At 39.2% G+C, this 24335-nt stretch overlaps 1 protein-coding gene across 1 annotated transcript in view; it reads left to right on the top strand.

The window, feature by feature from the left end:
* Positions 1–4101: 4101 nt before the first annotated feature.
* PSMB2 (proteasome 20S subunit beta 2) overlaps positions 4102–24335 on the top strand; it is a 34625-nt gene continuing 14391 nt past the window's right edge. The window contains exons 1-3 of the mRNA XM_069545638.1: positions 4102–4465; positions 8506–8628; positions 11690–11760. Of these exons, the coding sequence (XP_069401739.1) occupies positions 4375–4465; positions 8506–8628; positions 11690–11760 (285 nt within the window). The 5' untranslated portion in view covers positions 4102–4374. The remainder of the gene's footprint in view (positions 4466–8505; positions 8629–11689; positions 11761–24335) is intronic.

Below are 24335 nucleotides of genomic sequence, written 5' to 3'. Positions count from 1 at the left end.
TTTATGATGTATTACTGCTGGGCCCACTTCATCTTATAATCTGGTAGGTTAGATAGAACTCAGCTCATAATGAGAAATTCAAACTACACAGTCATTCAACATTCTACGGTCAGACACTTCTATCCAGATGGTATACCCTTCCCCTAGAGTCAGAAGTCTGAGCTACAACTCTCCCATTGCGGATTAACAGAAGTTTCATATGGCATATTTCTTTACCAAAGACACCTGTAGTAATACACAGTCAGCTGGGGCAAGGGGCCCAAGTAGCCAGGCGGCTTATATTGTAGCCCGACACTGCTGAAGCACTTTCTTATTCTGAACCCGCTCAGAGCTAGAGACCCTCAATGCATCAATAGACAAGACCACCAGGCCACCACTCAGCCTCTAAAACAAAAAATACAAAGCTTAATTTATTGCTTACTTACATACATGCTGATTAGGCTTAGTTTCTCCCAGAAAAGCAGACTGTTCATCTTAGAGTTTTGGGAGAGCATGGAATTCAGAGACTGTAGATTTTCAGAGGCATAAGGGGTTGATATAATCTTAATAAGCGTGGTTTCTTGGGTGAAACCCAAGAAACACTTGGTTCATTGGTTGGCATTCAGAAGTATGTTTGTTGGAATGGGTCAAGTCTTGACTGGCTGACTTAGAAATAAGGAGCTGTCACTGAGTGATTGGCTTGCAAAAAAAGCATGTTCATTATGTCATTGACTGATGTATCAATATTGATTGAGTAAAAGTATTTAAACCTGTTCTGGTGATTTGTTACCAAGGGTATAGAACTCTCATTTATCGATTAGGCAGGTTTAAAACAGATTGTTGATTGGTACCATGACTTCAAAAAACAGTCAGTCTTTCATAATAACGTGGAAACTTTTTTAAAAAGTATTTATTTTTGGCTGCATCAGGTCTTAGTTGCAGTATGTGGGATATTTTTTGTGGGCGCAAGGGTTCAGTAGGTGCGGTGTGCCTTCTTAGCTGCCCTGCAGCAGCTGTGGAATCTTAGTTCCCAGCCAGGGATGGAATCTATGTGGCCTGCATTGGAAGGCAGATTCTTAACCCCTGGACCGCCACGGAAGTCCAGTAATATGGAAATTTTTTAAAATTCTGTTTTCCCTTTTGATTTTTCATTCAGCCAAAACTCATAAAAAGAGTTTTGAAGCCATTTGAGAAATATGACCCAAGCTTTCTCAGGCCTGACCAAGAAAACAAGCTCAAACAACTTCTTGAGTCTACTACCTAGGACAGCCAGGCTGTTTTCTTCTAGCTTAGATGTAAACTGTTCCGTTTCCCTGCAATGTTGATTGATATAAAATATGAAGTTGGGGGCCAGATTGTGTACCTATGATGTAATATGTGAATCCCTCCATAATTTTGTTTTTCTGTTCTGTAAAAGGTTCTTGCCTAAGGACTTTAGACCCAGCAGCTTGTTAGCATGAAGTGAAAGTGAAAGTTGCTCAGTTGTGTCCAACTCTTTGGGACCCCATGGACTACACAGTCCGTGGTCAGAATACTGAAGTGAGTAGCCTTTCCCTTCTCCAGGGGATCTTTCCAACCCAGGAATTGAGCTGGGGTCTCCTGCATTGCAGGCGAATTCTTTACCAGCTGAGCCACAAGGGAAGTCCAAGAATACTAGAGTAGGTAGCCTATCCCTTCTCCAGCAGATCTTTCAAACCCAGGAATCAAACCAAGGTCTCCTACGTTGCACGCAGATTCTTTACCAACTGAGCTTTCAGGGAAGCCCATTAGCATGCATACCTGCTAAAGAATTGCCTTTAGCTTCTGAAGTAGGAAAAAGGGAGTAACAGAAGCCAGATAGGGCAGGGATAAAGTTAAGCAAGAATGTGTCTTGGTTGGAGTCTAGCTTTAATCTGAAACTCTGGAGGACAAACTATATTCTGCATTAAGTTAAGGGAATTGATCTTTTATCCCTGTGTCAGTAAGTCAATGATTGGGGAGTGTGAATTGGTTCATAGCCTCCCAGGCAAAAATGCTTCTCTTAGGGTTGATGGAAGTTCTCCAAAGAAAGGCAAAGTTGTGAGTTGTTATTAATCAAGATTTATGGAAGCTAGGGTATGGCAGCTACTACAAGTAGGTAAAGGGATATGGGCAGGGCATCAACATTATCTATTAATATCTGTGAATATTTAGGGTTAGGCCACTGATTTCCAGTCTTGGTCCCAACCTTACTATCTAAGCTCACAGAGTCTTTTGAGTATGGGTTAAACTGATGCTTCCATGTCAAGCTTGGGAGTCTTGGCAAAGCTGGTAGCCTCCCGTATTCCCTAGGTACACTGCAGTCATTCTTCTTTATGATCCTGCCAAACTTCCCAGAGTTCATGAAGGAACAGGATATGACTTCTTATACTCATGGAGCCAAACAAGCCTGCATCTCCTTCCTATCTCAAGAAAAACAAAAAGCAAATCTCTCTTCTGAATGTCCCTTTAAGTAAAGAAATTCAGGCTCAATGAATTTTGCACCAAAGTTGGAAGAGGTAGACCTGGAACCAGAGTTAGGTGCCGATTCACAGGCCTCCCACTACTTTGGGGGTCTGCAAACTGTTTCATGAGCCAAATCCACCTCTCCCTTTCACTTGTGTTTTGTAAATAAAGTTTTATTGGGACATTGCCATGTTCACTGATTTATATGTTCACTGATTTATATATTTGCTATGGCTGCTTTTGCACTACAATGGCATCACTGAGTAGTTATGGCAGATACTTGATAGCCTATAAAGCCAAAAATACTATCTGGTTCTTTACAGAAAAATTGACTATATCATGCCATTTCTGGAAGCTCTGCGGGCACTTTTTCTAACATTCAGTTATTCTAAGACTTTAATGAAGGAGGGATTCTCCCTAATTCTTAGTGAAATAGAACAAGTTATATCTTGAAAATCGACTTTCTTCTATTATAATGAGAAGTTAGAGAATCTAGTTTGACTTAGCTAGAGGGGATTTCCTGGGGAGGAGGATGAATGGCCAGCTTATAAGATGCTTGGGGGTCCTTTCTTTTTAAGGTCCTTTTAAAAAATTGGGTTTTCCAATTCAAATTCTGCAGCCTTTATGAATGAATGAATGAAGAGATAAATATTGGTATATGCAAAGGAAAAAAGTTCTGGAAGGATACAGACATCTGGTAAGTATTTACCTCTGGTGGGATGAGGACAGAGAGTTAACTTCACTTCTGTGTTATTTGTGTATGTATAGTATAACTATGCAATTTTTGCAATTGTAAAACACAAACAAAATGACAGAAAGGGAGAGAGGCTTAAGAGACTGCTTCCCCAGTGGTGTTTAAGAAAGGATCTTTCCAGGATGATGGATGCATCTGTGTTCATAGTGAGATGGTCGATTTAATGACCTCACTTGCCTCTGGCATAATCCCATGGTAGATTGGCTGCCCCAAGCTCCTCAGGCTCTGTGTTCCTGCTTGGGCAGAGAGCTGAAGAAACATTCAGAAGGGAGTAGGGACTACACATTTTTGCAGAAGCGAGAGAATTGCATAGTTGTGTTTAGAGATACAATTGCAACCAGTTTTCCATTTCTGAATAAGCTAGTATGTTTAGTATGAAGACTCAATTATCAAACCATTCAAATATCAGAAACTAATCATGGAATATATTAGCTTTCCCCAGAATGGCTGAAACATGTAAAAGGATGGCTGTACTTTTTCCTATTAACATACGAGCAATACCTGAGCACTGTGAAACATTCAAATAATATAGATGTGTATAAAATAAAAAGTGAAAGTACTCCCTTTAAATCACTGTTATCAGAGGTAGCAACTACATATAATTTGAGGTTGGAAGAACATAAACACATCTTTTATTATTTGTCTTCATATTTAGATCTTTAATTCAGTCATATTTTACAATTATGAAACCTGTAAAAAGGGCTCCTTTCAAATTTCAAGTTTATTTTTCTCTAATCTAGCTCGCAGGAAAGGGGTTTCAGGAGATATTTTGCCGAGAACCGAAGGGAAATTGCCAGCTAAAGACGCACACCTTTTGGCAGACGTATGTGCTCTGCACTTTGTATACAGCGCGTGATTTCCTCCTCAAGCGAGTTTTAAACTCCCAATTATAAATAAAGAAACTGGGTATTACGTAAGATTACGTAAGGCAAGTACCCGGTACTGCCGGGATCGCAAGAGACCTAGAAGCCGAGAACAGCGTTTAACGCACCAACCACCACCCTCACTTTCCAAACTCTCGCGACAGTTGTGCGTCATACGGGAGCGCCGGTAGCCGGGACTGTCGCGGGGCCTGCGACGCGCGGAGCTCTGCTCGGAGGTGCTGTCTCACCCGTGAGGCAGAGAAGCCGGCCAGCCCCGCGCTCGATTGAACCTGCAGTCCCCGGCCTCCTGCTACCATGGAGTACCTCATCGGCATCCAGGGTCCCGACTATGTCCTTGTCGCCTCCGACCGGGTGGCTGCTAGCAATATTGTCCAGATGAAGGATGGTGAGAGGAAGCAGGGGAGGCCAGGCCGGGCCTGGGTATAGGGACAGCCGGGAGGAGTTCGTGGGAGGTTGGGTGAGTACCGGGGAGGTCTTGGGCCTGGAACCCCGACTGCCCAGGTCAGCTCTTGCGTAGTTTTAGAATTAGGAGACAGGCAGACAGGCTTAGGGCCTTGACTTTGGCTCCTCCCAGGGTTCCTGGGTCAGTACTGTGCTTCAGCTTTAGCTGAATACTTGCTAGGCGAGAGTTGCTTAAGGGAACTCAGTTTAAGTGTTTAAGTGCCAGGCCGGCTCCAGGATTCCTAGACCCCCTAGTCTCTGATAAATTTCTTCTTGTCAGTGCTGAAGAGGTTAGATTGTGACAGCATAAGGTGGGATCCTGGGGAGAGATTGTGGGACTAGAAACCTGCCATTTCCCTTCCACTGCCTGTATCTTCCCTAGTCTTAGCTCTGATCCTTCTTTTTCAGGGCACTGGCTTCCTAGTTTTCCTTGTATTTAAGTAGCTAGTGGAGTTAGGAAACTGGAGCCCCGTCACTCATTTGCTTTATGACTTTGCACAAATTATTTCTCAGTGCCCAAGTTTCCTCATCTGCTAAATCAGGGTTAGTAACACCAACCTCAAAACTTGTTGAGAGGATTGAGTTGATAAAGTTTTGTGCAGATGTTTAACACTATGACAGATACCTGGTAGTAAACATACTGAGCACTTGTATATGTGTTATTTTAAGCAGTTTACATTAATTCATTTAACCTTTTGAAATGGATGCTGTCACATTGACAGTTCGGAGGCATAGAGGTTAAGAAACTTGCTTAAGGCCTCAGCTGACAGAACCCAGGTTCAGACGTGTGCAGTTTGACTCCATATTTTTAAAAGATTTTGGTTGCTTGTCTGCGGAATCTTAAGAGTGTGTTTTCACGATTCATAGATATCCTACTTTTGAAAAAGTATTATCTGTTGGCCCAGATGATTTAATGTTCATTTGACAAATAGTTTGGGACACCTATATGTCTGTTATAGTGCTAGGTGCTGAAGGGATGCAGAGAAAAATAAGATGTGGCCCTTATCTTAGAAGTTGCAGTTTAATAAGGGATTCAGATATATGTACAAAGAATTATAACACAAGCTAGAAAATGATGCTGCATATGAAAAGTACATTCAAACTTCTCAGGTAGTGCAGAGAAAGCAGAGATTGTTTTTATCTACTCCAGAGGAAGAAGAGATCTACGAGATCTCTATGCTTTGAGGGCAGGTAACAGTTCATTCTTGGCTTAAGGAAAGGAAAATTATCAAACTGTTAAACATTTATGGTGTGGATTGTGTTCCTTAAGTCAAATTACTTTATGAAATTCCATGATTAGTTTGTAGAAGTTTTACTTGTAAACCATGTTTTCCAAAGGAGTCAATTTGTTTTTTAAGGGTAAATCTGTTCATTATTTTGAATACTAAGGCCTTTGACATGCAGGTGAGTTTAGCATGAAGTAGTTTAGCAGTAACAAATTCAGTACATTTATAGGTGTTCTGTTTCTTCACAATAATATATATGAAGCCACTTCAAAAAATAGAATGTGTTTTAAGCCTACTTACATACACAGTGCTTTTAGGTGTTACAGGATATGCAGTGTATTTGGTATAGTCCATAAAGGGGTCTAAGACATTAAGAAAACCAGGAAATAAATATCACAAGATGATTTTGTATGATAAAAAGAAGTATCACCAGTGAGTATTAGGTTAGCTTTTAAATTAATGGTTTCAAAATAAATCCTTATGGTATTCAGAGAAATCACTGTGGTATAGAAGGAAGATGAATTTGAATTAGTTCTTTAAAAATGGTTGAAAATAATTGTATTTAGCTCTAATTTTCCCTATAGTGTTTTCAGATATAAAAATGTTTATGATAGAAGCTTTGGAATTGTATAAGGACTTTTTCCTTCCTTTCATTTCATAAAGAAACTATATAGGGTAGGCTGAAAATGAATTAACCTTTTGAGATTCATTATTCTTCTGGTATAAAATGAGAGTGACGCTTCCAATCAGTTTTTAGGTTTGTTGCTGTAAGATATTTTGATACTATAGAGAAGATGTTTCCCAGAGATTGCTTGCTTGTTAAAGTGGCACAATATTTCAGTCTGGTTATATGCCCCATTTCATTTCTCTTATCTTCTGGCCTGTGTAGAATTGCTTTTAAATTTCTCACAGTGCCTCAGCTCACACAGATTGCTCTTTTTACCCCCCAAATTCCTGTAGCATGTGTAAGCTGAACCACATCGTCTCACACTGAGTATGATAATGTTGTACAGTTTTCCCCACCTATGAGTTAGGCAGGGGTAGGTGACAGTATCTTCATCTTACATACCGGAAACTGGCTTAGAAAGGGCAGATAATTTGCTCAGACTTGAGCTCAACTAGGCTTGCTCAGCCCAGACTCCGAAAATCTCCTGGGTTCCGTCTAGAGTATTGTATGCTTACCTTGCTTATTTTGTTGTCCACTTGTTTCCTGCATGTGGATCTTGTATGTTCTTTTTTAAGGATGAGAAATTGCCTTGAGCTACATAGCCCGTCCTGCATGATTTAGGGAGTCATTAGCATCTTGCTTTCTTTTTGATACCCCCTTCACCAATCACTATACAATGCATGTTTAAAAAACACAATTTTGGCCTTGAATTAAGTTTATTTCAAAATTGAACAGTTGAAGAGTTTACTGTTAAAATTTAGCATTTCTTCTAAGTATAACATAAATTCTTTGTAAACAGGCCTCCCCCCGCCCCGATATGAAGCTTTTTTTCTCATTATGACAATAAACATATTAAGTAGTATTTTCTTACAAAAATGATGCATATGAAGTATAAATATTATAGGAAATATTCATAAGCATAATGAAAGAAATAAAAATTGCCCATACTTCTGCAACTGCAGGAACTCAGATGCTAGCGGCATCTAATACTCTTTTGGTTCTTTTTCTTTGCATAGATGATTTATCTATATGTGAATTTTTTCTTTCATAAACAGTCTTTAAATCTTTAAAGTCATAGTCTTTAAATCTCCTGTAGCCTTTAACAAATAAAAGTGTTTGAATCTAGAAGTTTCAAGGCAGCTTGATACTACAGGCACATTTTGTGTGCACTTCCCCTCTAAAGTCTAGGAATCCTTATTACTGGTATCTCCAGTTCTCAAATACTTGTAAAGTATTTGACTATAGCATTTGTTTTTTAAATCCTGTTAAGAGATTTTGACGTTTCAAAAGCTTTCAAACAGGAAGCATGTCTCCCAGCGAAGATTATTCAGCACTATTTGAAAAATGAAAAGTGAAAGTGAGAGTAAGATAGGGAGATTTAGCTTTTTTCTGAAGCTATGGACTGAATATAGAGTTTTCTTCCTTGGGCACTAATTTCTATCTGAGTATTTATTTATCTGTTTAATCTGAATGTGTCTGGTTCAGCTAGATAAGATTAGAGTATTGGGATTTTTGAGGTATTTTTAAATAGCTTAGTGCAATATTTGTTAGGATTTTTGCTTTGGCACTCATTGTAACTTTCTCTTTGCTTTGTAAATGGAGTTGGTTTACTTTTTTAGGTGATTTATAGCCTTAGTTGATTTTTTGTTTTTCCTTGAGATGGTTTCTTAATTGCAGCATTGATTCTTTTCATATATGCTTTTGTTTATATAATAATTTACATTCATATTTCTAGAGACATTTCAGGGCTTTGGAATCCTGAGCCTAAAGACAATGGCCACTGGCTTGATTCCTTCAGTTTTTTCAGTTGTTGTTCATTGCATTTCAAGTGCCTTAATGTTTTTATGTGTATTTTCAGTTACCAACTTTTACATATATTCTCCACCTGAAATTGATATTAATAAAATATGCAAATGAATTTAACCTGGCGAGTGAAAGAAAGTAATTGATACAGTTGCCCATCAAAGTCTTCATAAAAGTTATTCATAAAATTCAATATGGTAATTGATAAACCTGTTTGTAGTTGCCATGTAATAAGAATAATTTTCTGCTAAGGTAATTTCTAACACTGTGTGTTTTTTCTTTGAGCAGATCATGACAAGATGTTTAAGATGAGTGAAAAAATCTTACTCCTGTGTGTTGGAGAGGCTGGAGACACTGTACAGTTTGCAGAATATATTCAGAAAAATGTGCAGCTCTATAAGATGCGAAATGGTGGGTAATACTTAGAATGTGGCTCTGGTGGTTTTGTCTTTAAAGTGTACTGAAAGAGAATATTCTATACTGGCAGTTCTGTACATGCGCTCTTATTTTTACTTGAGTCTTACTATTTTTAAAGCCTTAGTTAGATCTTCCTTCTGGTCCTAAGGATTTTCTACAAAAATCCCAGAGCAGAAAAGAGAACTATTACAACACTGATACATGGGAGATAAAAATAACCCCATCTTGAAAAATGAGCATGATGATATAAGATTTTTAAGTGTTAGAGAATGTGACTTGAGCTACAGTATGTACGAAATCTCAGAACTAAAAGACCTAAGTTAAACTTGGTTATACTGTTTTTTTATGTGACAAATCACTTAGCCTCTCTGGACCTTTACTTTCCTTATCGCTAAAATGGCATTATTGGGAATTCCCTGGCAGTCCGGTGGTTGGGATTCTGTACTTCATTGTAGAGGGGATTGGTTCGATCCCTTGTTGGGGAACTAAGATCCCACAAGCTGTGCAGCGTAGTCAAAAAGCAAATAAATGGTATTGTTATACTAATATTAATGAATAGTATGTATGAAAATGCTTTGTAAACTTTAGACTCTGTGTAATTATAGGAGATTTACTGAGTCATAAAAGACTTCTGCCTTGCCTCTCTGGTAGGTTCTTGTCTAGGGAGATAATTAGAATTTTTGTGAGATATTTCGTGAACTCTCTGGGGCTAATAAACTCTTATCCACTGGGAAAGCCTTCCTGTGAAATAGTACTAGCCACTAGCCCTTTGATCCAGGGAAGTTTATAGTGATGCTTCAGCAGAAAAGAACCTTCCTTCCAGTTACTTACTTCACAGTGTAATAATACTGTTATACATAGAACTAGTATAAATTAAGGAGCTTAATTTTAATATAATTGTATGTGTAAAATGGCTGGGTATGATCCATTTGTATAGTTTTTTAGGTGGTAAGCTTAGCATCATGCATTCAGTTCTATTACATGTTTTTGAGGGCCTCATCCACGTTAAGCCTTCTGCCTAGTATCACAGAGAATTCAAAGATGAATAAGGCTCAGTTCCTGCTGTTAAGAAACCTAAAGTACGTAGTATTTAGGCTTAAGCAAGTTTAGAATCCTTTTTTTTTAAACTTTTTATTTCCTAATGGGATATAACCAACTAACAATATTGTGATAGTTTCAGGTGCAACAGTGAAGGGCTTCAGCAATACATGTACATGTATCTTTTCTCCCCCAAATTCCCCTCCTATTCAGGCTGCCACATAACACTGAGCACAGTGCCATGTGTAAAATACTTTAATAATTATTTTTAATGACTACTTGTTGTCTACATGGCCCCCATGAAGGATCCCAGTATTTCTGAAGTACAGTTGATAAAGCAATACTTCCCTCTCCTGGCCCAGGAGAGGGCGGAGTGATAAACAAGAGAGTTTCTGTTACATAACTCTCAGGGTCTAAAGTCAATGCATAAAACACAAATTGTATATGGTTAAAATTGCCCTTAAAACTCCTTAAGTTACCTATCGAATGTATTTTGTGTATGTAACCCTACACAATAGAGCTTGTGCATTTAAAATTCAGTCAGTTCAGTTCAGTAGCTCAGTCGTGTCTGACTCTTTGCGACCCCATGGACTGCAGCACGCCAGGCCTCTCTGTCCACCAACTCCCGGAGTTTACTCAAACTCATGTCAATTGAGTCGGTGATGCCATCCCGCCATCTCTTCCTCTGTCGTTCCCTTCTCCTCCTGCCCTCAATCCCTCCCAGCATCAGGGTCTTTTCAAATGAGTCATCTCTTCACATCAGGTGGCCAAAGTATTGGAGTCTCAGCTTCAACATCAGTCCTTCCAATGAACACCCAGGACTGATCTCCTTTAGGATGGACTGGTTGGATCTCCTTCAGTCCAAGGGACTCAATAACTGAGCCAAAATAAGGGAAAGAAAGAAAATCTATATGCACATGGTCAGGCATCAGACTTTTCTGCCTTTTAAGATAATGGTGAAATCCTTAGCACTGTTTAGAGAGTTAGATAGATAATTGACAAGTATTCCTGCTTGTTCAGAGTTGTTTTCATTATAGTTTAACATGAACTAATAGACTTGTAAGGATGAAATTCAGTAATATATGTGAAAGCACCTAGTGTAAGCTCTGAAACATAATCGCTGTTCAATAAATATTTGTTAGAATTTTAATCTACATCTTACCTGATGTGACGCTGGTATTGTGAGTGTTGTAGGAAATAATCACATGCAATCTTTCCAAACTGGCATTTTCTTGTGGGTCTGCTGAGTTGGGGTCATTCTTGTGATTGTTGACACTAGCCCCATTTTATGCTGGAGTGTTGATGTCCAGAGTGTGTTACTAAGGCACATCTGATGCCATTCCTCTGGGCTGTACTTTGCTTGGCATTACAACTTTATTTAGAGGTTTTATGCTGGAAGCCTCTGTTTTTAAAATGTTACAGACAGCGATAGAACCAATTTTTTCCCTGTGGCTTGTGCTTTTGAAAATCATATTACACTTCTTAATAAAATTACTTCACTTTAAGAAAAGAAAACCTTATAAAGTATGACTGAGGCTATTCTAATTTCCAGCCTCTCTTTCCCACTATCTTTTTAAAGTAAACTAAAAACATTATCATCTCAAGACCTCTTTCTTATATATATATATATATAAAACATCTGTGTATATGTGTACCTCTTTCCTTCTGTAGAGGAAACCACAGTCTGTTGCTGAATGAATAGCTTAATCAGGAGGATGAATTCAGTCTCACTGTAGAATAGTTACCTTGGTTCTGTTTTATGCCCAGCAATCACTGCTGGTACTAACTAGCTATTTCCCAACTGTTGACAAAGGCTACCCACTCCAGTAGTCTTTCCCTTCTCCAGGGGATCTTCCCAAGCCAGGGATCAAACCCAGGTCTCCCACATTGCAGTATTCTGGCCTGGAGAATTCCAAGGACTGTATAGTCCATGGGGTTGCAAAGAATCGGACACGACTGAGCAACTTTCAGTTTCACTTTTGAACTGTTGACAACAAGTATGTATCTCTTGTACCAGGTTATGAACTGTCTCCCACGGCAGCAGCTAATTTCACTCGCCGAAACCTGGCTGACTATCTTCGGAGTCGGGTAAGCAATACAGCAAGCAGCCTTAGGAACAGAGAAATCTATGCTTCTTTTCTATTGCTATTACACACGAGTAGTATTTTTGCCCTTATTTGGCCTTCTTGAGCCCTTCCTATTGCTACTTGTTATTCTTCAGTCTTGTGGGATTTGTTTTTTCTTTCTGCATAGTTGCTAATTAAAGCCCAGAGGGTGAACATACAGTTGCAGAGAATTTGGAGGGGGCACACCAACAGGAAGGTCTGGCAGTGGCCTTTTAATTTTCAGTGTTTTCACAGCAAACCTTGTTTCTTAATTCCTGTGGTTGGATTATGTGGTGGTGGACATGAAACCTTAAAATACTATTATATACAGATTTTATTTTGAGAGTAACGGTATCTTTCTGTGACTCTTCTTGCCAGTGCACACAGAACTATTGCTCTTCACTTAGTCTGGCCTTGTTGTTACCTTAGAACTGTCTTTGTTCCATTGACAGCATGTTAACAGATGCAACATCTTAAAGATTCAAAGAAAAAAGAAAGGGGGAAAAGAGGATTGAACGTATTAAAGATTGTGTAGGATGTGCCAAGAAAGTTTATGATTGCTAAAGGTGTCTTTATTATTCCCTTCCCACAGGGACTAAGTAAGTAGAGCTCTGCCATGTGACTTTACCCCTGTGCCTGTTTACTCATCTATGAAATCGTGATAACTTCCTAAACCCCACAGGAGTGCTAGGATAATGAGTGCTTGTAAATCAGAATATTTAACATTCATATGACTTTTGCCCGAAGCGTTTTGCTTAATAATTTAATCTACTCACTAGTCTGCTGAGATATATAGTAGTTAATTCTCTATCACTGATAGGAATGAAAAGCATAAAGTGGCAAAGAGATTAGCTCCAGGTCACACAGCAGGTCAGGCAAAAGCTACACTAATGGTACCATAATTACTTGCCTATTCTGCCTTGACAGCTACTTGGTTTTTCAGTAGTGTTTCTAGAACATAATTTTTTTTAAAATCTGTACTTATTTAAGCTGATTTATGACAAATCAAAACAAGTACAGGTTTTGATTTGTTACTTATTATAGATTTTAAAGCAATTTATTTTCTAGTGTCTAATACTGAATTGAGAACTTCTCAGTAAATAGAATCTCTCTTTGCTAGCTTCGACCAAGGAGTTTGTGCAATATGAAAAATTGTGAAGTTTAAATAGAAGTTAAAAACAGGTTGAATTGGGTAGAGGGGATAAATTTGTATACATTGTTTTAATCTGGGTGAAAGATCAGTGGCCTTTCTTATTTACTCTTCCCCAAGAGAGGTAAATGGATCAGAGACAACCTTTCCTGCTTCTTAGAAGTTCCTGTGGTATTCAGTAGAGAGTATACTGTGGCTTGCTGTGTAAAATATCCCTCTGACTTGCCAGGCAGAATTGGAATAAGAATTCCAGCTTTGGGCACAGTAAACACTTTGTCTTAAATGCTACAGACATTAAGTGAGTTAAGCTCCTTTTAGAATTGAGATAAGAGTGGCAGTGTGCTTTATGCAAATATAGTGAATCCGGTTAATCTCCTAGCAGAAATGTTTGATGTCTTAACAAATAAATATCCCTTGTAGACAATGACATGGGGCTCTAGTAAACATTGGCTACCTCTGCCTTGCGCTTCTAGATCCAGTCCCTGCTCTGCCACCTTCCAATCAAATGAGATTGTTCTAAAATACTAATTCATATTTCAGGCATTTTTTTATGAGGAGAAAGGTGATGGTGGTTTTTCAGTCTTCCCAATAAGTACAAAATCACTAGATTTGGCATTTTTATATAGTCACACCATTTGGCACATGATACTTATTTGAGTCAGCCAGTTACCATGCATAATTTCATGTCTGTAGCTCAAATTGTTTGATCTCCAGTTTGCTATGTGCTGTGTTGTTTGCCAATCTTATATAAATTGGTTCTTTAAGATACAGACAGTTTAGTTTGTTGGTTAAACACAGTTTCTGGAATTACACTGCCTGGGTTTAAATCTTTGCCCACTGACTTGCTAGTTGTGTCTTTGAACAAAGTCTTAGCTTAATTTTCCTACTTATAAAATAATGGTACCTAATTCATGGAGTTATTATGAAGATTAAATGAGGTAATCATACAAAGCTGTTAACACAGTGTATGACACATAAACCTAATTAATACATTCATTTAGTAAATAAATTAATAAACTTTCATTTTTATGGTGTATTACTGTTAAATTGCTGTTACAGAAGCAATTTAATAGTTAGTTTCCTATGGGAGATTGTTTTTTGTGCTATTTTATATTTTAGTTCAACAGTCTGCTAGTAAAGAGTGCTATTAATAAGGAAAATAGAATTAAACCAACATCCATCATATATTATGTGCTCAGCTTTTTGTAGATTGACATAGTCCAGCATGGTAGCTACTAGTCATATATGGCTATTTAAATTTAAAATAATTAAAATTATGTATCAATAGATGAATGGATTAAAAAGATGTGGGGTGTGTACACGTACACACACACACACACACACATGCACACAGTAGAATATTACTCAGCCATAAAAAAGAATGGAATCCTGCAATTTGCAACAATGTGGATGGACCTAGAGCATACTATGCTTAATGAAAATAGTCAAAACAAAGACAAATACTCTGTTACCATTTGTATGTGAAATCTAAAAAACAGAATAAATGTATATAGCAAAACAGAAGCAGATTTACAGATACAGAGAACAAACTATTGCTTACCAGTGAGGATAGGAAAGAGAGGAGAGGCAAGATAGGGGCATGGGATTAAGAAGTACAGACTACTCTGTATAAAATAAATAAGCAACAAGGATATGTTGTAAAACAGGGAAATGTAGCTATTTTATAACTTTAAATGGAGTATAATGTATAAAAATATTGAATCCCTATACTAGACACCTGAAACTGATATAATATTGTAAATCAACTGTGTTTTAATTAGAAAAACTTACTTCAGTTTTATTTAAAATTCAGTTCCTATGTGAGAGTCTCTTGAACATTGAAAGAGAAATAAACTTTTATTTCTTTAAAGAAAAGACTTTGGTTCCTCAGTCACATTAGTCACATTTTTAAGTGCTCAGTGGCCACTTGTGGCTAATGGCTATCATATTGGAAATTATAGATATAAAGTTTGAAAGCTAGTGTAATTGAATGATTCCTGATACAGGAGGTATAGCACCAGCTCTCCCATGAGCTAGATGAAAAACCTCTGGAGAAAGAACATATGGGTAATTTTTATAGTTTCTTTCAGCTCCCAGAGAGCATGATTTAAAGATCTAATGTCAAATACTACAAAACTATAGTAATTAAAACAAGGTGATATTGGCACAAAAACAGACATATAGGTCACTGGAATGGAAGAGAGAGCCCAGAAATAAACCACATACTTGCAGTCAGTTAATTTACAACAAAAGTGACAATATCCAATAAAGAAAAGACAATCTTTAGCAAGTGATATTGGAAAAGCTGGACAGTTAAATGTAAATCAGTGAAATTAGAACACTTTCTCACACCACATACAAAAGTAAACTCAAAATGGCTAAAGACCCAAGTATGCAACATGACACCATAAAACTCCTATAAGAGAATAGATGCAAAACATTCTTTGATATAAATTATGGCAATGTTTTCTTAGATCAGTCTCCCAAGGCAAAAGAAATAAAAGCAAAAATAAAGAAATAGAACTAAATCAAAATAAAAGCTTTTGCACAGTGAAGGAAATCATCAGCAAAATAAAAGGCAACCTACAGAATGGGAGAAAATATTTGCAAATGGTGTTACTGACAAGGGGTTAATATCCAAAATATATTAACAGCTCATAAAACTCAGTATCAAAAAAAAAATTTAAAAAGTGGGAAGAAGATTTAAATACACATTTCTCTAGAGAAGATAGATAGGTGACCAACGGACACATGAAAAGATGCTCAGCATCATTCAGTTCAGTTCAGTTCAGCTGCTCAGTCGTGTTCGACTCTTCGCAACCCCATGAATAGCAGTACGCCAGGCCTCCCTGTCCATCACCAACTCCCGGAGTTCACTCAGACTCACGTCCATCGAGTCAGTGATGCCATCCAGCCATCTCATCCTCGGTCGTCCCCTTCTCCTCCTGCCCCCAATCCCTCCCAGCATCAGAGTCTTTTCCAATGAGTCAACATCATTAATTATTAGAAAGTGAAAGTCTCTCAGTCATGTCTCATTGTGACCTCATGGACTATATAGTCTGTGGAATTCTCCAGGCAAGAATACTGGAGTGGGTAGCCATTCCCTTCTCTAAGGGATCTTCCCGACCCAGGAATCAAACCCAGATCTCCCACATTGCAGGCAGATGAGGGAGCCATGAGGGAAGCCCAAGAATACTGGAGTGGGTAGTCTTTCCCTTCTCCAGCGAGTCTTCCTGACCCAGGAATCAAATGGGGGTCTCCTGCATTGCAGGTGGATTCTTTTAATTATTAGAGAAATGAGAAAGGCAAATCAAAACTGCATTGAGGTATCACCTCACACCAGTCAGAATGGTTATTATCAAAAAGTCTAAAAACAATAGGGATTTCCCTGACGGTCCAGTGTTAGGGCTCTGTGCTCCCAGTGCAGGGGGCACAGGTTTGATTTCCCTTGGGGAACTAAGATCCCATGTGCTGCATAGAACCGTCAAAAAAAGTAAAAAGTCTACAAATAATAAATGATGGAGAACATTGGAGAAAAAGGAAATCTTGTACATATTGGTGGGGATGCAAATTGGTGCAGCTACTATGGAAAACAGTATCCCTAAAAAATTAAAAGTTGCCATATGATCCAGCAACCCCACTCCTGAGTATACAGCCAGAAAAGACAAAAGCTCTAATTCGAAAAGATACATGTACCCCAGTGTTCATAGTAGCACTATTTACAACAGCCAAGACGTGGAAACAGCCCGAGTACCCATCAACAGATGACTGGTTTAAAAAGATGTGGTATGTATACACAGTGGAATATTACTCAACTGTAAAAGAGAATGAAATAATGCCATTTGCAGCAACAAGGATGGACATAGAGAATATCACATTAAGTGAAATAAGTCAGGTAGAGAAAGACAAATATTTTATTGTGCCACTTATATGTGGAATCTATATACAAAACAGAAATGGACTCACAGACATGGAAGACAAACATATGGTTGCCAAAGGAGAAAGGGAGGAGTAGGGGTTAAATTAGAAGTATGGGATGAACAGAAACAGACTACATAGAATAGATAAGAAACAAGGGTTTTGGAAGAAAAGCTATGAAAAGCCTAGACAGAGTATTCAAAAGCAGAGACATCACTTTGCTGACAAAGGTCTGTATAGTCAAAGCTATGATTTTTCTGGTAGTTATGTATGGATGTGAGAATTGGACCATAAAGAAGGTAGAGTGCCAAAGATTGATGCTTTTGATCTGTGGTGTTGGAGTACAAGGAGATCAAAGCAGTCAATCCTAAAGAAAATCAATCCCGAATATTCACTGGAAGAACTGATACTGAAGCTGAAGCTCCCGTACTTTGGCCACCTGATGTGAAGCATTGGCTCATTGGAAAAGACCCTGATGCTGGGTAAAACTGGGGGCAGGAGGAAGAGGGAGGCGACAGAGGATGAGATGGTTGAATGGCATCACCAACTCAATGGACATGAATCAGAGCAAACTCTGGGAGATAGTGAAGGATAGCGAAGCCTGGCATTCTGTAGTCCATGGGGTCGTAAAGAGTTGGACACAACTTAGTGACTGAACAACAACAGCAAACTATTTTCAATGTCTTAAAATAACCTGTAATGGAAAATAGTCTGAAAAAGTAAATGTATATAACTGAAGTCACTTTGCTGTACACCTGAAAAAAGCACAAGATTGTAAATTAAAACTATACATCAGTTTAAAAAGAAATCTGACATCAAGACCATAACTAGGACTTCCCTGATGGTCCAGTGGTTAAGAATCCGCCTGCCAGTGCAGGGGACATGGATATGATTCCTGGTCCAAGAAGATCTCACATGTCAGGCAACTAAGCCCATATACCACAATTACTAAGCCCACACTCTGTATTCTAAGAGCTGCAACTGTTGAGCCCATGTGCCACAACTCGTGAAGCCTATGTGCCCCAGAGGCCGTGTTCCACAAGAGAAGCCCCTGCACCACAATTAGAGAGTAGCCCTCATTCACTACAACTCGAGAAAGCCTGACTGCAGCAACCAAGACCCAGTGCAGCCAAAAATAAATTCATTTTTTAAAACGACCATAGCTAGACTTGAATTTATTTATTTTTTTTAAGTGAAAGGGAAGAATATATAGGAAAGAATTTCAGGTATCAATCATTTCTAAAAGTGACTTGTCTCAGCACTCTGGCCTGAATTTGAGTGTGTTCAGTCTGGTTAATGGTAGGCAGGTATTGTACGCTCCTGTTCTAGAAAAACCCTGTTGCCTTGAGCCTTCTATTCAAAGGACAATATTGTCCTCTTGCCTTTGGTGGCTGACACAAAGACATCATCTGTTTATTGGTATTGGTGAGGTCATGTGATCTTGTGAACAGATGGCCCAGGTGAAACCTTGGCTTTGCAGGTCTTGTCCCCTGAACACAACCAACCATTTGTTACTTGTGATTAAAATATCACTAACAAGGGTAATTTCACAAGCTTTTTGGCAAATGTGGTTAGCAGGATGTGACATGACACAGCACTGCTTTCTTCCTGCACGTGCCTTCTCCCTTGAGGCCTCGTCTCCCTGTTCGCCCATCTCACCCATGCCCAGGCTTGCCTTCTAGCTCACCTGCTCCAGATGGGCGACACAGTGGGAGGACGCTGGCAAAGGCAGATGTGTTTATTTTCCGGAGACAAAATGTTGTGTTGCTGCAGATGGCAGTGCCTTGGAGCAAATGGCAGCCTTTGACACTGCTGCCATGCAGCCTGGGCATCTTGACAGACAGAGCTGGCTCACTCTTGGTGATGGGGAAATTGAAGAAGAAAAAAAAAACCAAGACGTTCCTCATGGAACTCATGGAGTTCAGTGCAGTCAATGGTTTTTAAGACCTGGAGAGCTGTTTTCTTCCCTGCCAGACCTCAGTTAGCTAGTCAGCTAGCTGGATTTTCACTATGGGCCAAGAGTTATATCTGTTAATTACTTCTGTCTACTAGCCTTAATAGAACATAGAGTAAAAACTTAAATGGCTACATATAGATGGACATTCAATGGTATTGCAAAACGTGCATTTCAAGTCACATCTCACTGGAATCTCTCAGGGTTGGAAGTCACTCATGTCTGCCCCATTGGAGATACCACCATTCTATTTTTAGTGGTCTTTTTGATTATCCAAAGGCCTAGGGACAGATGTGCCCTGAAGTTCAAATGCCTTAATTAATATGACAACACTTTGTGCTTATAGTGTTTTTCTGCCAAGAAGAATAAGAATTCTGACAGCTGCCCTTTTAAGCAGTTTATTTATACAGTCATTAGGGCTTGACTCAGTCCATTAAGGAGACAAAGACTTGGATGTTGAATCATTGCGCCCACTAGTTTCCTAGGAAAAAAATGACTTAAGAACATCCTTCTCTGAAAGTTACTAGCTTTATCAGGAAACCTTTTTTCTTTTTCTTTTTCTTTTTTTTAAAAAATGTGCTGTTTTTCCCAGTCCTGGCGCTGATAGAGTTAGGAGTTTGCAGGTGTAAAGTCCTCCCCCCTCGCCTTCCCCATCTCTCTCCAGGGGGTTGTATGTGAGAAGGTGTTGCTTTCTCGCTCAGAGAGCATATATGTGCTACCCTGTTGTATGCCTGCTGTGAGCATAGAGAACCCCTATTCTCCGCTGAGTGGAATGAGCCTGTTGGGTGGCTGGGATTGTGTAACCTCATAATGCCAACTTTTCACTTAGAGCATCTTTCCTGTCCACAATGGGGGTGAAGCAGTATAAGTAATTTGCCTTAAATTTGTGTTGTTTTGAAACTTTTATCTTGAAAATTATGTGGTTTCCTGTTAGGATTTGGTTTAAACCATCAGCAGTAGAATACTGTTTTACTAAGCAGCAGAGTGTTTACCATTAGAAATACAGATTTACCCCACCTTTTAAGATTGCTTTAAACCAGTGCCTTGGCCTGTGTGGGCATGCCCTCACACACATTCACAGATACAAACACACATGTACCCTGGCATCTTAGTGCTTCTCTTTACCTGCCATGGACCAGGATCATGCAGAGATACAAATTTAGGGGCTGATCCCCACAGGGGAATACAAAGCCTTTGAAGGGAGAAATAGTTGACTGTTCTATTTCTTGACTTTGGTTGTAGTTAAATGTATGTTCACTTTATTCACTAAACCATATGTGTATATTTTATGCATTTTTATGTGAGTGTATTATTTCACCAAAAAAGTTTAATAGCATAAAAAGGAAGAGTAAAGGGTTAGGAAAGCATAACACATTTTTTTTAAAAGCTAAAAATGGAAAAAAAGTTTCAGACTTACCATTACTTTTGAGTGTAGACAATAAAGCAGATAGCATGAAGTAGATAGGAAAGAAAAAGGGAAGGGAGAGGAAGTAATCTGAATCTATATTAACTGAAATACTTGGCCAGAATTTCACATTTCCTTTTCTGATGCCTCCTAATTTGTACAGTATAATATAGCTAAGAAGTTCCATAGGTGCTGCTAGCCATCCATTCAACAAATCTATAGGCTGCACTGTGCTTGGGAGCTGAAGAAATGTGCAAAGCTTAGGATGTGCCTTCAGATGGGGTGGTGGAGAAATAAACAGCTATACTGCAGAGTGACAGGTACCACAATAGCCTTACAGGTAGTTGCTCTGTAAACTGAGCCTAACTTGAGTGTTGAAGGACCAGCTGTCATTAGGCTAAGATGAAGCAGAAAGGAACACTGAAAGTGCAGACCTAGAGGAGTGTGAGAGAGGGTTAGGTTGGTGGTGGTGGTGGTTTAGTTGCTAAGTCATGTCTGACTCTTGTGACCCCATGGGCTGTAGCCTGCCAGGCTCCCCCAGCCATGGGATTCTCCAGACAAGAAAACGGGAGTGGGTTGCCATTTCCTTTGGCACAGTCATTGTCTAATGATGTTTGGGGCAGGCACAAATAGTTTTCTTGAGCCTCCTACTCCTCATTTTTTACCTATTTTAACCAGTGGGGTACTGGATACGAATTAGGACTCTTCTGATGGAAAAACAAATAGAAATACATAACTTCATATAGTTTTTACTCTAAACACGATATATTACAAAATCTGTAATCTAAAGTAGTTTGTTAAATATGGCTCAGAGTTTTAGGGGAATGGTAAAAGATTGAAACTAGAGAGTTAGTCCATGTCATGAAGACTGATTTTAAAAAAAAAAAAAAGCTCTTGTGCTAAAAGCAGTGGGCCTCTCTGGAAGCTTGTTGGCTAAGAGGAGGTTAGCATGATCAGATGAGGTTTCGTTAGACCATTGGCCACTCTTTGGTAGGTCATTTGGGGAAAGTAGACGGCAGCAGTGGCTCAGTGGTAGAGGATCCACCTGCAGTGCAGGAGACTCAGGAGACGCAGGTTTGATCCCTGGGTTGGAAAGACCTCCTGGAGGATGAAATAGCAACCCACTTAGGGTTGTAATACTCAGGCAGGTATTCTTGCCTGAAAAATCCCATGGACAGAAGAGCCTGGCAGGCTAGAGTTAGATATGACTGAGCACAGCACACAGCACAGAAGGAAGCCCGAAGACTAACGAGGAGCTTTCATGTCCATTGTGCTGGGCCTAGGCTGCTATTGGGGAGCACTGTGTTCTAGTTCAAGGGCTTCTTAATAGTCTTTTCCCCAGGACTTTCTAGTTGCTATGGGCATCTGAAAACATACAATTCTGTGTAGCCCTAAGTAGTTTTTTTTTCCAGCGACTTACTTATTAATTCAGGGAGATGAATTAGGACACATGCTCAACATTCAAAGATACTCATGGGTGAGAGTTCCCTGGTGGCCTAGTGGTTAGGATCCTGGGCTTTCACTACCGCAAACCAGGTTCAGTCCCTGGTTGGGAACTGATACACCACAGCTGAGCAGTGTAGCAAAACAAAACAACAACCCCAAGCAAAGATATTCATGGGCACGTTCACCATATGCAACTTAATATATATCTGCCTTGCGGTGTACAGAGTGTGGCTTCGGCCCTCGAATTTTTTGGGAACCAATGAAGGTATACGGAGTCTTATATTGGGTTGACTAAAAAGTTCATTTGGGTATTTCTGTAAGCTGTTATGGAAAAACCCAAACAACCTTTTTGTCCAACCCATAATTTTCCTTGGAAACTGCCAGCTCATGAAAAAAACAGTTCAAGTGACCTTGTTGCAGATATGGTGTTGTTAGTTTTACCATTGCACAATCAGCAATTTTGTTTTGATGTTATTTGGGAGAAAGCAGTATTTTTGATTAGCAAGTAAAATTAATGTAGAAAACAAATACTGTGTTAACTAGTTGGTATAATAAGGCAGCTGTGCCATGTTACATTTCAACTCGTTAAATTTCTGAACTTCTAATTACGACGAGATTACAACTTTAATAGAAGAACCACTCAAACTTGGGGTTAGTGATGGTTTTAGGTAAAATTTACAGAAATTTCATAATTATTGAATATAATTTCGCTAAAAATTGAAATATACACACTATTTAATTTTTTGCTTGTAAAATTCAGATTCAGTTGACATTTATTAGGCACCTATTTCTTACTGGGCCTTATTCTAGAAACTTTTAACACAGATGAGTACTCTTCATTCCTTGCAGCTGTCAGGCAAGCAGGACTGTCCCCATATTCAGATGGGGCACTTGAAACTTCAAGGCCAAGTGGACTGTCTTTTGTAACACAACTGTAAAGTGCTGAAGCTACATTTGACCTCGAGTCCTTATTTTTCACAAAAACACGTGCCTAACTTTTGGCATATGTCATTTTAAAAATATCATTTTCCAGGGAAACTCTGTATTTCCCCATATATGTTCGTTACTCACGAGAGCTTCTTTGTGCTCTCATGATGACCTAAGGAGAATATCTCTGCCATGGTGTGTCCTGTAGTAATTGTTTCCTCTGGTGTCTTCCACATGTGAACATAGGAATGTGTGTTTGTGTAAATAAAACCCTCCAATTGGCTGACTCCTCCTTCCGTCTTCCCTCATAGCTCAGTCAGTAAAGAATCTGCCTGCAGTGCAGGAGACCTGGGTTCAGTTCCTGGAACCGGGAAGATCCCCTGGAGAAGGAAATGGCAACCCACTCCAGTGTTCTTGCCTGGAGAATCCCATGGACAAACCATGGGGTTGCGAAGAGTCGGACACGACTGAGCAGCAGCTAACACTGACACTTTCATTCAGTCTCATGATTTCAGCTGTACGTTATTTTTTCTTTCCAGTTGCTTCTGAACAGCTCAATTTAAGTCTCATTGGGTCTAAATTGAGTTTTTCACATTTGCTCTATCACCTTTCCCTTTTTTGAGCATCCTCTTAACTCCTTTCTCTTTCACCTTCTATTTCACTATTCATTAATTCCTATCTATTCTGCCTTCTACATCTATTTTATATTCCACATGTCTCCCTCCATCCCTACTGCTTGTGCAGTGTTCTAAGACATGAAAAAGGCTTATACTGGCATGGGAATGGGGGTGGTTTTCACTGGTTCCTCCATAGTTTATGTACGGAAGCTCTTTTTTTTTTGGCTCAGCTGCATGGCTTGCAGGATCTCAGTTCCCCAGACAGGGATTGGACCCAGGCCACAGCAATGAAAGCCTGGAATCCTAACCACTAGGCAACCAGGGAACTCCCCTTAAGTTCATATTTCATAGTCTAGGAAGCCAACGACAGTATCTTTCCAGTTCCTGTTATCTCAGTTCCTCTCTGCTTTCTACTGAAATCACCTGCTTCACTAAGTATACATGTCCCATATTCCCCGGTACCCAAGTATTCTCCGTTCCTTTGTGTCTTTACCTTCACAAATGCTGTTTCCTCCATCTGAAATCTTTGCTACTCCAGTCTGTCTTGTCAGCTCCTTCCAGATCCGGGTTTCTATCCTCATCGCCGAGCATAATGCTTCTCACATAATAAGTGCTCAGTAATACTTATTGAATTTATAATATATTCACATTCCACATGCAAAAGTGAAGTTGGTTAGGGCATTCCCTCCTTTCATAATTATTCTGTGCAGCCTCAGAGAATTCTCTCAGGATTTAGTTGAAGCCTTTATAAACTCTGTATGGTTTTACTTAAAGTGTAGTCACCCCTGTTATTAGAAAGAAGAGACTGATGGTTTTCCTTAAAAGAGATTCTTGTCAAAGAGGATTAAAGTCAAGGTGCAAGTGATTCTGTATTGCTTAGGCGTCACGGATAAGGAGTTCTTCCTCAGCTCCAGTACTATCCCCATCCGTAATCTTTTAGAGCTGGGAAAGCTACTTGGTCACAAGAACAGCTGGAAGCTGCTAAAATCTTTTAGATTTCCTAGAAGTGTTTGAAGTAGTGAACATTGCAATTCCAGTATATGTATAAAGTCTTTCTTTAATTAAAGTGGCAAAATTAACATTGAAATTTTAAAGTTATACCACCTAATCTAGCCAAAGCAGATAGCTGATAAAATCTGTT

This window comes from Ovis canadensis, chromosome 1 (assembly GCF_042477335.2).
Source record: "Ovis canadensis isolate MfBH-ARS-UI-01 breed Bighorn chromosome 1, ARS-UI_OviCan_v2, whole genome shotgun sequence".
NCBI classification, from domain to species: Eukaryota; Metazoa; Chordata; class Mammalia; order Artiodactyla; family Bovidae; genus Ovis; species Ovis canadensis.
This window is presented reverse-complemented; position numbering and strand designations above follow the sequence as displayed.